Source organism: Nannospalax galili, unplaced genomic scaffold (genome assembly GCF_000622305.1).
Source record: "Nannospalax galili isolate Female #2095 unplaced genomic scaffold, S.galili_v1.0 scaffold2893, whole genome shotgun sequence".
NCBI classification, from domain to species: Eukaryota; Metazoa; Chordata; class Mammalia; order Rodentia; family Spalacidae; genus Nannospalax; species Nannospalax galili.
Window position 1 is genome coordinate 207,432 of NW_008332965.1, and position 15,534 is coordinate 222,965.

The following is a 15,534-nucleotide window of genomic DNA, read 5'->3' on the forward strand; positions in this document are numbered from 1 at the left end:
TAAAGGTTACATAACAAGAGACAATGCCATAGAGGAGATACCTTCCTTTGAGTTGTTGGCCAGGGTGGCTCAAGAAACTCCTAGGCAGTAACCCAGCATAGAACTGGGAAAATGAACAGCAGACTCCAATATTATCTAAAGAATATTGGTAACTGATTGCTGCTAGATGAGGAAGAGCTGATCTTCCTAAAAACGGGACTCTATATAAGCTGACTAGATTCAGTGGATGGACAAGCACTGGGGAACAGCTGGGGGTACCAACACGGTGGACAGTAATAGGGATGACAGAGCATATGGGCTCCAGTAGCAGGGGAGAGGATATGGGAGGGTGCCATTTGGGATGTGGGTATATAGATGAATAAGATTTTTGGGATGTTCTGTATGAAATACACACCAAAAAAAATCAACAAATAAAAAATCAGTTATATTTGTGGAAGAAGCATAAAAATTTCCTTCATGTTAATTAGTAGAGGTGAAACACATTACCATTGAAATCTACCTGATGATTTTATATTCGTGCTGAAGTGCCAAGGATCTCAGAACGTAACTGACTGTGACTAGTAATAATTAGATACATAGCGATTAGGGACATGTGCAAAAATCTAAGTGTTAGTAACATTAAAACTGATTCTGTATGAAACAGTATATTTTGAAATGAAATGATCTTTTTTTAAAGGTTAAAACCTCATTCAATTTTATGTCTTGTAGAGTTTATACTGAGTACAATATTGTATAACTGTAATAATTTAACTGTAAACCTAAAATTTTACAGCCAATTTTGAAAGAGATGCAGCTTAGCTCTGGAAATTGTTATTGAATATGTTAATGCTGTTGTAATGAAATGCTTCTTCTAATTATATGGTTATTAAATAAATAATTTTTAAAAATTTTGAAATAAGAAAAAGTTTGATATTTATGAAGGGCAAATTCTATATCACATTTTCCTCTGACCAAAGTGAAAATTCCATCCTTCATCGATTAAAGACACCTGAATAAGTGGGGGGTCTCATCATGTGTGCCACAGTGCATTAACTTGGGTTCTGCAAAAAATAAGCAACTCAGACCAGATGCTGTCTGAAACTCTAAACAAAACAAAATGTAATTCTTTACTCAGCGTTTGAGTCGTGAGAATTCTAAGACACTAATCTAAACTAGTGCTCTCCAAAAGGGGGACAAATGATATGTGGAATTTCTCATTCCTATTTAGAAAGTACCTTTCACAACCCAAAAGACTTGAAAAGAATATTGAAAAGACCTTGCCCATGCAACTCTTTTAAAATAGGTCAAAGTTTTAAACTGTTCAACAGTTTATAATAAAGGACATGGAACCTGGAAGAATGAATTACAATTTCATGCTACTAAATAAAAGAAGAATGTCGCCGGGCGTGGTGGCGCACGCCTGTATCCCAGCACTTGGGAGGCAGAGGCAGGCGGATCTCTGTGAGTTCAAGGGCCAGCCTGGTCTATATATATAGTGAGTTCCAGGACAGCTGGGGCTACAGGAACACCCTGTCTCAAAAAGACCAAAAAAAAAAAAAAAAAAAGTCATCAGATAGTATTTGTGTGTTGTGAAAGCCATTTTAAAGGGAAAGAGGCTGTTGGTAGGCTAAGAAGCAAAACTAAACCAGAAACACCTAACTAGGGACTTCACACCAAAATTTCGTGAAAGCACTTTGTTAACCTTAACCCAAAACAAAAAGACCTCAAGACTTGGGACTTTTCCCACTTCAGAATTATCTGATGCTATAGCTCTCTTTTCAAAGCTAGACTTATTAAACAGTAATTTCACAAAGCTCCACAAAATTTAAAAAAGGATAATTATTTTTCTCCATCATTTCTTCTTAATGAAGCAAATTAGGATGACATATATAGGCAGTTTTTTGAGTAAGCCAGATTCTTGTATCTTGGGATGGCTCCCTCTCTCAAATCACAAGTGGAAGTAGCTATTTGCAGTTTAATGGAAAAAAGGAAAAAACAGAAATAGTCACATCACATGACAGCTCCAATTGGTTTACTGCAACTCAGCAAGGCATTTAAGTGCATCATAAACTAACAATTTCTTATGGGCAGAATTTTATTTGCGTATATTTTACTCAAAATGAAGATTCAGTGAACATGTAGCATTTAAACTTGAACAAGAAACATTTTCTAAACTAAACTAAACTAAACTAAGCAGATATGAACTGTTGCCTGGTAGACGAGTGCACGTACATGTGAGATGGAGTCAGGGGTAACATGGGTCAGGAAGAAGATAAACTAACTGAAGCTGTTTTACTGCAGTTATCAATTTAGGGTAGTTCCTTATTCACTTTGCCCAATTTCTACTTCCAAATATCATCTCCACAATCCGAATTCTCTAGCATCAGTAAAATGAACTAAATTTATATTAATGAACTTAATTTATATTATTTTTCCTCTTGCATGTAATTACAGCATCTCTTTATTCAGTGTGCATACTTGATATTTACATTTTTTAGAAATACTATTTGGCAGTGACAATAATTTAAATTTTTTAAAAATTTTATTATTTTTATTTTATGGGTGTATTGTCTGCATGTATGTAAGTGCACCCATTTTGTGCAACGCCCGTGGAGGTAAAAAGAAAGCATCAGAGCCCCTGGAACTGGAGTTAGAGATGGTTGTTCACCCACCACGTGGGTCTGGGAATCGAACCTGGGTCTTCTGCAAGAGTAGTCAGTGCTCTTAACTGTTGAGCTATCTCTCCAGCCCCAGTGACTGTAATTTTAGAGTAATTCAGAATTTAACTAATAAAACTAAAAATTAAACTTAAATTATTATTTCTATCTTTACTTGAAACCAGAAAAGTTACTTGCAGATTAAATTATATATTAAGCATTGGACACAGATAAGGCTGATTTTTGGTACTTTCGGTGTAATAAATTATTTTGACTTGAGATACATGTGTTTGTCCAAAATTACTGAATAAATATGCAAGTTTTTTAAACGTTTTGTTCATTTATGAAGAACCACTAGTGTTTCCCTTTGTAAAGCCACAGGGAATAGAATCACTCTTTCAGCATCAGAATTCATTTCCTGTAGTCTCCAGTACACTCTGGGCAACTGAAATGCGTTGTTTATAACAGGGTAAAAGGATACATGGAGGGGTGGAAGGTGAGATAACAGGATGGTTAGGTTCATGAATCAGATCAGAAAGGAAAAAAGGTATGTTTATAAAGACATTAATATGACACACTAAAGGCATAGTTACTGAGGTGGTGACATAAAATGTCAGGTTGGGCTATGGTCATGGAAGTAGGCTGTGGCGATCACAGAAAAACTGTATGGATAGATATGATAATGCGATAAATGTATAGGACAATAGGGGTGATAAAAGATGCTAAAGAAGGATGATCTGCATCTTTGCTTTGGGATAAAGCAGCTGATACTGATAAGATATTCCAATAAAGGAGAGCAACCCCTCATTAGTATAGTAGTTTATAATAGCTCTGCTGTCAATAATGGAGAGACAATTTTAAAATGGCTTAGTTAATCCGCATAAATGACATGTAAGCTTGCATCTCTTAATCTTTGAAAAATTCAATCGTTTTATTATCTATGTATATTTTATTCTGAAAGTAACTTTTTATGAACTTTCTTGGAAGCTAACTACACAATTAAGATACAGCATAAGAAATATATATAATACAAAGCAAAACTCACTAAATTTCTTCTTGAGTTACTTCTCTTGCCAATTGTCTCTTGAATTCCTGTGAAATAAACTTCAAACATCAAGGGAACACTAAAGTTTATACAAAAGTAACTTAAAATGCTGAGTGAGAAATTTATTGTTCTGGGTTAAATATATAATGTGATAACTAACATTTTCAAATGGCTCATTAATGATCATAAGCATCAAATGTTATGGCACCAGTTCAGAATACCAAAAACATAGCAGCTTATTTGGTACTTTCACGGGGTGCTAAGTTGGAATACTTGAAGATGTTTAATTCTCATCCATCTTCCTGCATAAGGCAGAAATCTCTATATCCTTAAGCACATCTTTCCAGTAAGTTAGTGTGACAGAGAGGCCACAAAATACTAACAACTAAACAACCAGAAATCTCAACTTCTAAGTGATTTTTATCACTATTATAGTTCATATGATTCAAACTATTTTTTAAAAATATTTTATTTATTATTTTTATTTTATGTGTATTAGCGTATTGCCTGCATGTGTGTAAGTGCGCCTGTGTCATGAAATGCTTGCAGAGGTCAGAAGAGGGTGTCAGATTCCCTGGAACTGGAGTTATGGATTGTTTAGCTGCCATGTGTGTTCTGGGAATCCAGCCCAGGTCCTCTGCAAGAGCAGTCAGTGCTCTTAACTGCTGAGCCATCTCTCCAGCCCCACGATTCCAACTATTAAATGTCTCATCTATATTAAACTAAATATGTTAGGCTACTGGAACTAAATTATTGCCTTAGCCATCCCTCCTTCCTGAGAAATAAAAATTATAGTTGCTATTTATAACAGTTAATAAAGGTAACTTTGTGTGTATATTATCTCAATTATCACAATAACTCTCTGATGTCCTGTTATTATTTCCCCAATTACAGGGCAAGAAACTAAGCTTCATGGAAGGTAAGTACTTTTCCTTAGGTTACAGTGTAGTAAATGGATCTGAACATGGACTTCAAAGTCTAGGTTTCATTTCTCACACGTCTTGAAACATGGACTTCGTAGGCTGACACATATCATTTCTAAATTTCTTGTAAAAGATCTATGCATACAATGAAAGAAGAAATGTCATCATAAAAGGTCTCTGAAGAAACAGACAGCAAACCCATCACGGACAATACTCTTCTGACATATGCCCAGTATGATGTGCCTGTTCTCAACCCAATTTCTTTACATCCTACTCTGACCCTACGGGCTGCTGATAATTACAGCACTTCCTTGTCATGTTTTCTATTCACAAATGAGACTGTCTCTATCATGTATACTACAGCATGTGATACTATTTAATGAGGATGTGAAAAGATGGGTAATTGTCTGTAGATGCCACAAAGAAAAACATTCTTACATCTTAATCACTACATCATGGCTAAACAAAAAACTTTTAATTAAGAAAAATCATGCCATGACATGCTGTGCTAATTCTGGCTTATTTTAGAGTTTGTAAAGTGAAACCAACAGTCAACTGACTGAAAACTGAGTTATCCAAATGTAACCATCTTGGCAATGTGAAGGACTACTACATTCTTATGTCTTGATTAGGGCAAATGTGTTTTGTTTTGTTTTGAGACAGAGTCTCACTAGAAAGTACAGACTTGTCTGGAATTCACAGTTCCCCTGCCTTAGCATCCTGAATGTTGAGACTGTAGGCATGTACCAACAAGCTTCGAATATGGCTAATTTTATACAAACTTTGTTACTTCTTCAAATGATGTAACTTTACGATATATCAGATTGAAAAACATTTACCAGAAACATGCATCAAATGTAGTTAGATTACTTTAGGTAACACACCAATTCAGTTGTGAACTTACAGCTCTCAAGACAGCCTGTTTTTGAGATGGGAATCAAGAACTTCTTATTCACTGTGCCCTTCTGCTTTCTACATGAAAATGATGCTAGTAACTGACCAAAAGTCAGGTACACTAAATTTAACTTTCTAGGCACAGTGAAATATCAGTATACTCTCATTATTTTATGAACTTCCTTTGGGTAGTTCAATTCAGTTCAGTCCATGTATGTTGTTCCAGACATTGATATAGGAATTTGTTCATAGAATGAACTATGCAGATTCATATCTTTGGGGAGCATGTTTTTTAAGTAGGGCAGACGCACAATAATAAATAATACAATATTCTTAGAAAGTGTTACAAAAGATGTAATAGCAAGAGCATTAGGAGAGTCAGGGATGGACAGAAAGTAGAGCAGTGTTCTGTACTATATGGTAAAGTCAGGGTAAGCCTAAGAAGTTAAATATGAGCAAATATATAAAAAAGATTAGGTCATTAATCAACCATATTTCTGGAGGAAGAATCTTTCATTTTTCTGTATGTGTCCATGTATGTATGTGGGGGGATGTGAATGTGTATGCCTCTGTGTGCACATGGAGGTCAGAAAAGAACGACTAGTGACATTTCCCACATAATTCCTTTGAGACAGCATCTCCTCATAAAAACCTGAAGCTCTTGCTTTTTAGGTAGTCTGGCAGCAAGCAAGCTCCAGCAATCCTCTTGTTTCTGCACAACCCAGTGATGGGGTTATAGGCACAGGAAGGACAACGGTCGGCTTGTCATGTGGGTGCTAGGATCTGAATTTGGGTCCTCATGTGCACAGCTACCCACTGAATCTTCTCTTCAGGCCCATGGAATAATATTTCTGATACTCGGAGAGTTCTGTGACTGCAAAGGCAGTGTTGAGGGAGTGCTGTGGCTCAGCGAGTACAGCAGAGTCAGGACAGCCCAGGTCAGGTATCTACAGTCATCCCATGTACTTGATTTTACTAAATGAAATGAATTATCAACTATAAGGTACGATATTAGCTATAAATCATGTTTTTTATTTCTTAGAAAACAAAAGTCTCCAAGTTTTTTACTTACTGTGAACTAACTTTCTACTTTTGATTCATGAAATACTCTTTTCTATTTAGAATCTTTAATCTCTAATACTGAAATTGTATGTACATCACTCAAATATTGTTGTACTTTTTCTGAATCAAATTAACTATACAGATAGTCTTTTTTAAGTCAGGAAAGTGATAGGTCTCATTATGGCATTTCATACATATATGACATATTTTGCTCTTATTAATCTCTCTGTCCCACTTCTTCCCCCATCTCTCTTGTCTCCCTCTTGCAGGGCCCTCTACTTTTCCCAAATAGTTCTCCCTCTGCAATCATATCACATGTATCCCAATAATCTCTCCATGCCACCCTCTCTTCAGGGCTCTTCTACAGCCTATGGGCTCATTTCTACTCACATGACTTATATACATATACAAATTCAAACTTCAAGTCCTCACAAGAGATAGTTTTCTGAATCTAGATTATTTAATATAACAATTTCCAGTTGATTAATTGCAAATATGATTTCATTTTGCCTCGTGGCTGAAATAATCCTACTGTGTTTATGTATCACATTTTCTTTATTCATTCATCTATTCATTGATAGATATCTAAGCTGCTTCCATTTCCTGACAACTGTGGGTAGTAAAGCAATAAACATGGATGTGCACATATCTTTATGATATGAGACTTAAGAGTTCTTGGGGTATATATACTCAGGAGTAGTATAACTGGATCCTCCAGTAGCTGTACTTTTAATATTTTGAGAAACCTTCACATTGTTGACTTATCTCATATTGACAATCATTCTTTCAGTTTTAAAGTATTGTTTTAGCCTTTTAAAAAGGTGGTTTCTATAACTATTAGCCTATAGCAAACAATAGCAGGTGGCATTCCATAAACTATGCATCTCCGTTAATTCCTCATGCAAAGCAAACTAAAGTATGCTAAACAAAGTGACAGGTGGAAGACAAGAGCCTCACAGATTTATGAATGAAATCACTAAAGCTACAAATATACCCCCTTCATGAAAAAAAATCAGATATGAAAAATCTATTACTAGAACAGGATGAAGAAGGTGACATAGAAGGTCAGCCAAGAAATAACTATCGTTAAAAAAAATACACAGAAAGAAGGAAAAAGGATAGTAGGGGGAAAAACACTTGTAGTCAGACAAATAGCTCAACAGGTGAAAACATGTGCTAGGCAAGCCTGAGGACCTGAGGCCAACCCCTGTGGAACTCACAGAAAGCCAGATGTAGTGGCACACATCTGCTATCCCAGCACTCCTACAGAACCATAGATGAAGACAGGAGAAATGCCCAGAAGGTCACATGCCAGCTAGCTTGGAGCACAGCCCAGCAGCAGGAACAACTTACTCAACTCAAAGCAGAAGGAGAGAACCAACTCCCAACCCCCAAAAGTTGTATACTTGTCCTCTGATCTCTATACACATGTGGCATGTTACACTCTCCTCTCCGTCTTCCTGTTTCTCCCTCCCCCTTCTCTTTCCCTCTCCCTGTCTCTCTCACAATAAATAAATAATAAACAAACAAATAATAAAAATTAAAATGTTTGTATGGAGACCAAGCATATGGTTCAGAGTCAGGGTGTCAGGGGAGAAAACCACAACTATGTGTGAGGGTGAACAACATATAAATTTATAAATGACATATTTAGAAAAATGCGAATGCTATTTATCATTTAGCACATTTAGCAAGTATACCAACTGAAGAACTATATATCTTGCTCCTCTGAAACCTGATCTGTGACCTTTAAGAGCTATGATCACCTTATTAGCTTCTCTGAGACATCTGTCTGGTCTGTTTCAGGCACATAGCCAAGGCTTTAGCTCAGTGCCCGGCTCAGCAAAGCTAGCACCATTCTGAGAAAACTCCTTGCAGCAGATGGCAGATTGGCATTAAAAACTGCTTCTCTTAAATGGTATGCAACAGATTGAATGAAATTTGTGAGGCAGGGAAAATTGCTGTCTAAATATAATGATCCTTGCAATTATTTTCAGTGCTTCTCGGTGACTTTTAATTTCAGACACCTAAAAGGAAACTTTTAAAATATGGTGTTGGCTAAACAGTTTTCTCTTTTATTAAAAAAAAAAAATATGCAGGCATGATAGCTTGTGTCTTTAATTCCAGCACTCAGGAAGCAGAGGCAAGATCTCTGTGTTAGGGTTCAGATCCACAGCAGCCCCGCCCCCTCACCTACAAGGGCCTCAGGGGTTCTACAAGCCCAAGATAAGCACCCTGGTCTTTGAAGTCAAAAGCAGACTTTTCTCCACAGTTTGGCCAGCACTGCAGGCTTTCCCTTTGATCCCAAACGGTTTTAACAGTCTCGCGCTCCCGCTCCCCCCCCATCTTTAAAAAACATATCTTCCTGCCTTCCGCACACCCCGAAGCGCCCCCTATAAAAGACCCCAGCTCACGACCAGTGGTCGGACATTTTTCCCTCCCCTGAAAGGAACTTGTCTATGCTAAATAAAACTATCCTGCTGAGAGTTTTTATCTGTGTCTTGGTGCTTTCTCCCGATCAATCTGATTCATCCATCGGCTTCTTCATCTATCACTGTCAGTTCTAGGATAGCCAGAGATACCTACTGAGAGCCTGTCTTTGAAAAAACTAGTAGCTGGGTTTGGTGCCAAACACCATAATCCCAACACTAACATAGTTGAGGCAGGAAGATTGTGAGTTTGAGACCAGTCTGGGCTATAATTTTATTTATTTATTTAGTTTATTCATTCATTCATTCATTTATTATTTTATGTATAAAAATGTTATGCTTGCATGTATGGGAGTGTACCTATGTTGTGCAATGCCTGCGGAGGACAGAAGGTGGCATCGGATCCTCTAGAACTGGAATTATGAATGGTTGTTAGATGCCCTGTGGATGCTAGGATTTGACCCCAGGTCAGTCCTCTGTAAGAACTGTTAATGCTCTTAACCATTGAGCCATCTCTCCAGACCCGTGGACTAGAATTTTTTTTTTTTTTAGATTAGTGCTAGTGCCAGCTCTTTAAGGTTTTGTTTTTGTTTTTGTTTTGTTTTCAAGTAAACTCTCTTTATTCATTTAATGAATAGCCTTCAATGAAATTCTCATACAGAAAACCAGGGGGAAAAAGATGAAGCTGCCACTACTGCTTCTGCTAATTTTCAGGAGCAGTTGATTCTGGAAAAATAAATATACTATAAGAAGTACATTTATAAAACACATACAAATATAGAGGAGTATGTACCTGTAGTGATTTTAATATATCTTCAGCATTATTGTATAAATTGTAAGAAAGAACTTTACTATTTCTTACAATCAAATCACATGAAAAGGGGTTCTTTGCTATATCAGAATTTCTCCATTCATTCCTTTCATTTTAAGTTCTATAAACAAAATAAATCAAACTCTATCATCTGTCTAATGAACACTGAGTATTTATCACATACTAGATAATTTTGGGAAGAGGTGGGTATGGCAGTGAAGATGAGAAGCAGCTCTCTGCTTTCCTGGATCATATTAGTCTATAGATTTGCAAGGAACATAAATAATTGAATATATATCCAGCACTGGTCAAGGAAAACAGTGAATATAATGAGTTTGAAGTAAAATTTTAAGTAAGTTGGTGAAGGAAGACTACACTGAGAAAAACAGATTTCTGGAAATTTCAAAGGAGGTAAGAGGGCTAGCCTAGTGGAAAAACTGACAGAGGCAAGGACGGATGGCAAAATTCCGAGTAGGTTACATGACAAGCCTTGACTTGGCTTCAGTCAGAAAAATGTGACAGGCTAGATTAAAGAAGGCAAAGGGAAAACTAGTAATAAAGCCAAAAAGGCACCAGGAAGCCAGGTGCCCCAGGACCTTTTACACTATTACAAGGACTTGTTTTCATTCTGAATGAAATGGTAAGGCCTGCCATTTTGAGCAAAGAAATTACTCAACTTGGAATCATCTTGAGCTCTGTGATAGGAACACAATGAAGGGCAACAGGGGAAGAGGGGGTAAAAGCAGTTAGGAAACTGCACCGATCCAGAGAACACAGATTCAGGCTGAGTAACAGGTGATAAAAAATGGTTAAATCCTAAATATATTTGGACATTAAAGAAGCTTTGTAGATAGGCTATGTATGGAGTGGTAACTCCAATATTTTTAGACTGAGGAATAGGAAGAGGGAGTTGTCATGTACTGAGATGGAAAAGGCACAGCAGGAGCTGGGTTGGGGGTTGGTGGGAGAGCAAGTATCCAAAAGCATTGAACAGGCAAGTAATAAGGAAGTAGGTATGTGATCTACTCCAAGAGATGCTACTTAATATCCAGGCTACTTAACCCAGCACTTTCTGAATTCAGTCATTGTACCCATTGCTGTTCTGGGCATCACTCAGCAGCAGAGAGCTACTTCACCACAGAGCATTGCCTATTCTTTCTCAGGATGACCCACATCCAATGACAAACTGATACAGAGACATAAATACTTGGCCATCTCTGCCTAAAAAGTGACAACTGTAAGTCAGAGAGTTCCCCACGGGCAGAGAATGGAGGTCATCGTACCTGTAGCACAATTTAGGGTCTCCTTTGTCTCACTACTGCCTACTTTTTCTTCCCTGAGGGCCAAATTCAAGGCCACGTCTTACAAACTTCTTCAACAGTAACCTTCATTTCAGAATGTCTCCCAATTAACCTAGTCTGTGACCAATCTGATACCAGGAGTGGGCTGAAAAAGCAGTAGTAATAAGATGGATATTTGAAATGGGGTCAGTGCCTGGTAGTAAATGGTCTATGGCACAAGGTGGCAGTCTGACTATTAAAATGCTCTCCTGAGGCAAACTGCAACAGTATATTAATAAAACAGACTATGTTCGCTGAAATGCTACTTCAGAGTTTTGGAGAAATAACAACTAAAAGGACAATGAGAAAAGAACACAAAACTTGGGGGCAAATTACTATGTAGAAGCCAGAGGACTTCTCTGGTATATACAAAGAGACTCAGGTTAAGGCTTCTTAGCAGAAGATGCTGGTGACAGGAACAGAGTTTAGCCACCAATTAAGCCCTAAAATTCCTGAGCAGGTCTACTATGTTACAATCCTCATACATAGAATGGACTCTTATTACACAGGGTGGGATGTCTGGTTGGTGTCCCAAAATGAATCCCCATATTTAACACCATTTTATGACCTCATAAAAGTAACCTTGTCATTTTTTTGGTGTTGATGAAGATAGAGACTTCCTCTATAAACAATACATACCCCTCTAATCCCCATTCACTCTTGACTGCCTTCCAGACCCTCCAGGTAACCAGAGGTATATCAGAACAGGAGCCACAAGGACATGCTGGGGTTAAAAAGAAAGAGACAGACTATAACCTAAAGGAACTGCAAAATCTAGATAGTCTGTATTAGCCCAGGATAGTACAAATGGGATTAAATTCTGAGGATATTTGATCAGAGGCTAGGACCCCAATATTCGTGATTTTTAGATGTTTTCTGAGATGCAGAACTTAGCACTTTTTAAGACTTTGGTCACAGAGTTTACAATAATAAATAGAGATATGAAACATCAACAAGATGTCCCGTTCTCCGCCCCCCCTTGTTTGAGGCGATATGACAGTCAGTAGTAAATGGAGCATCAGCCAGGGGCTCCTAATGAGTCACATGGGACTACAAATCCACCCTTTATGAAATTTCTCAGTCAACTAAAATATTCTGATTTCACACTTCATAAGTGTGCCACAATGCCCAAAACAAGTTCTTAGCCTATAAGAGCTGTCATAGAGAAAATAATGAGAAACAATTTGACACTGCTTTACCCCAACACTGCCAACATGGTAAGTTAAAAATCAGTAGAGTTTGAAGAGGCATGGCAAAAACCAATAGCCCCTAACATTGAAACAGCACTCAGGGTGGTCCCAGCACAGTTACCCCAGCTGTTGGGGGCCCATGCTACAGTACCATTTATCCCTCTGCCCACGCCTTTCTGCTTTCTCCCTCCTAAAGGAGTTGGTCCCAGTCTGGGGTCAGGGGTCAGGTAACTCTACCTGTAGCAGTTACTCCCCAGCTATGAATTTAAGTTCTATTTCCTTTTAAAATTATTGTGAGCTTCTCGTCAAGATGACTTCCTAATTGGGCAATGCTTCTAAAGGGACAATGTCAAGACAATCAGTACTTTAACAAAGACGGGCATTTTCTCTGGGAAGAGCCCAAAACTACAACTCCTAATTTCTTACAGATGTGTTCTACACACACACACACACACACACACACACACACACACACACACACGCACGCACGCTTTATTTTGAGGCAGAGTCTCATTATGTAGCCCAGGCTAACCTGACATAACTCATGACAATCCTCTTGACTCAGCCTCACAAATCATGAGATTATAGACATGAGCTACCATACATAGTTGCAGCCGATTTCCACATTAAAAATTACTTTTGGCTCTGTTAATTCCCATTCTCTTGACAAATAGCTTCAGCAATTCCCCAATTTAATATTTAAAAAGTGTTTTTTTGTTGATTCTACACTGAAAAAGATCATTTCAGCCAGGTGTGGTGATGTACACCTTTGAGCCCAGCATCTGGGAGACAGAGGCAGGTGGGTCACTGTGAATTTGAGGTCAGCTTGGTCAGATAGTTCCAAGCCAGACAAGTCTAGAAGAGGGGAGGGGAGAGGAGGGAAAGATCATTCCAAATTGGTCCATATCTCCATTTCTTTGGAAAGCTTTTCATTGTTTCCAAATAATTTTCCTCTATTCATCACCACTTCAATGCTTATAACTTATTTAACAGCTTCTTTGCAAGTATGCTGAAGTGTCTTATTTAGGTAAACTTTATATCCATAAACAGTGAAGCAAAATAAATTACCTAAGCACTATCTTCATTAAGTTATTTAGAAAGTTAATAATCAAAACCTCATATTAAGTTTGAAGGGTGAAACATTTAAAGTTATATGTGTCTAATAAGTCAAAATGAATGGTATCATAAACATTGAAATTAAATTGAAGAGTTTCCTAACTATTTCTATGAATAAGTAAAGTTTAATTGGGTAAGTAGGATAATAATAAATCAAATATGTACTTTTAAAAGTAGTTCATAATTAGAAAATACACTCTGCATTAAAATCTTCAACATATTCTATATTATATAAACTGATGAAAAAGGCATTTTCATCTGTCGGAGACAACTTTAAAAATACAAGAAACCAGAAGACACATCTCTAGTTACGTTTGAGTACAGTCAATCATTAAAAAAAGGCAACATAGGTATTTTATAACAGTAATGGCTTTGTGGCTATACAGTAACAAAGTAAGGGACTGTCAGCTGTCAGGACAAGATCTGCCAGAATACATTATGGTGAGTTCTCTTTTTTGGAGGAAAAAAATGAATGTTTAATAACAATATTTGGCCCATAATCAAATATTAAGTACATTAGATGACAACATAATACTACATTTTAAATACTGTAGATTTATCAGAGCTTCATGGATTATAATTGGATAGCCTGATTCTTGCTCTATTGTAGGCTCTTGGATTATACTAGTTCATCCTCAGACTCCACCCCTTCCTTTCTTCCTTCTTCTACCACAAAAGGGTCAGATAGCAGCCACAAACATGAATGAAGATCAGATTTTTCCACAAACCAGAAAAGAAGTACAGACTGCCCAAAGTGTAAAACAGAAAAAGGTTCCTTTTTTTATTTGTTGCCCCATTTCTTGTGCATTTTAATAGCCACAATAATCTTGAAAATCTTCTAAGAACAAAGATCTTTTCAGGATAAGAAAAGATACACCTTTTAGGGATGGATACACAAAAAGCTACCATTTGGCTAGTAAAAGTTATGATTAGATAGATATATACAAATAAAGTGTATTTTCTTTTTTTCATTTAAATCACTTCTAACTATTAAACTATATGGAATCAAACGAGATTATTTTTGTCTTTTTGAGACAGGGTCTCTCTGTAGCCCCAGCTGACCTGAATTCACTATGTAGACCAGGCTCGCCTTGAACTCACAAGGATCCGCCTGCCTCTGCCTCCCAAGTGCTGGGATTAAAGGCGTGTGCGACCACACCCAGCTGAGATTTTTTTTAATGATTATGTTACATGTCTTTAGATGTTTGAAAGTCAACTCAAATATAGATAAAATAAGGATTATACATACTTGGAAGAAACTGCCTCCATGAATTCATCTAAAAAGTCGTCATATTTTGGACCTCTCACTCTTCTCTGCCGTAGTCCAATGTACAATGGATCTTTAAGTAACTCCTATTGTTGGGGGGAAAAAAGTTACCATAAAAGAGAAATAGGAATAAAAGGACATCTACCTTTCCTCTGCCTGCTTCTTCATCTCTATGAGACAGAAATAGAAATAAAATCTTGATGTACAAAGCATAATTAACCCAGTCACTACTTACTTAATGTTATATACAGTACATCGATAGCATTTATATCCCAAATAAGAAAAAATAATTACTATGTTAAAAAACATTCTGAGTTAGTCTAAGGAAAACAAAAGGAATTAAAGTATCTCAGTGGTGCTAGGAAAGCTCATTTCAGATCTTACAGGTAAATTTATCACACAGAGAAATAGTATTGAGTTTTGAAGTTTGTGTATATTGTCCTTACAACCCATGATTGTATTAAGTTAATGTATTTTTATGCTTTTCTATAGATCATTTAGTATTTGCTATATACATTATTTTGTATATACAAATAAATTGGAACAATTGGAAACTAATATGTCTGAGACAATATTATTCTGTTCCAAGTTTTAGCATGAATAATACTAAATAGCATATTAATAAATCAGTTTTCAAATTGAGGTATAACCTATAAAGTAAAATGTACCCATTCATAGCAAAAGTTCTCAGTAAACCAGGAACAAAAAGGAACATAATTAACCCAGTGAAGGACTTGTGTGAAAAACCCACAGCTAATGACAAATTTTAAAGTAAAAGACTGAATGCCATTCTCTTCAGATACAAAACAAAGCAAAGAAAT

At 36.9% G+C, this 15,534-nt stretch overlaps 1 protein-coding gene across 1 annotated transcript in view; it reads right to left on the reverse strand.

Annotated features, from left to right (window-relative positions):
• Positions 1-15,534, reverse strand: part of Me1 (malic enzyme 1) — a 161,425-nt gene that overhangs the window by 63,930 nt on the left and 81,961 nt on the right. Inside the window, exon 6 of the mRNA XM_008827829.3 lies at positions 14,696-14,799. Within this exon, the coding sequence (XP_008826051.1) occupies positions 14,696-14,799 (104 nt within the window). The remainder of the gene's footprint in view (positions 1-14,695; positions 14,800-15,534) is intronic.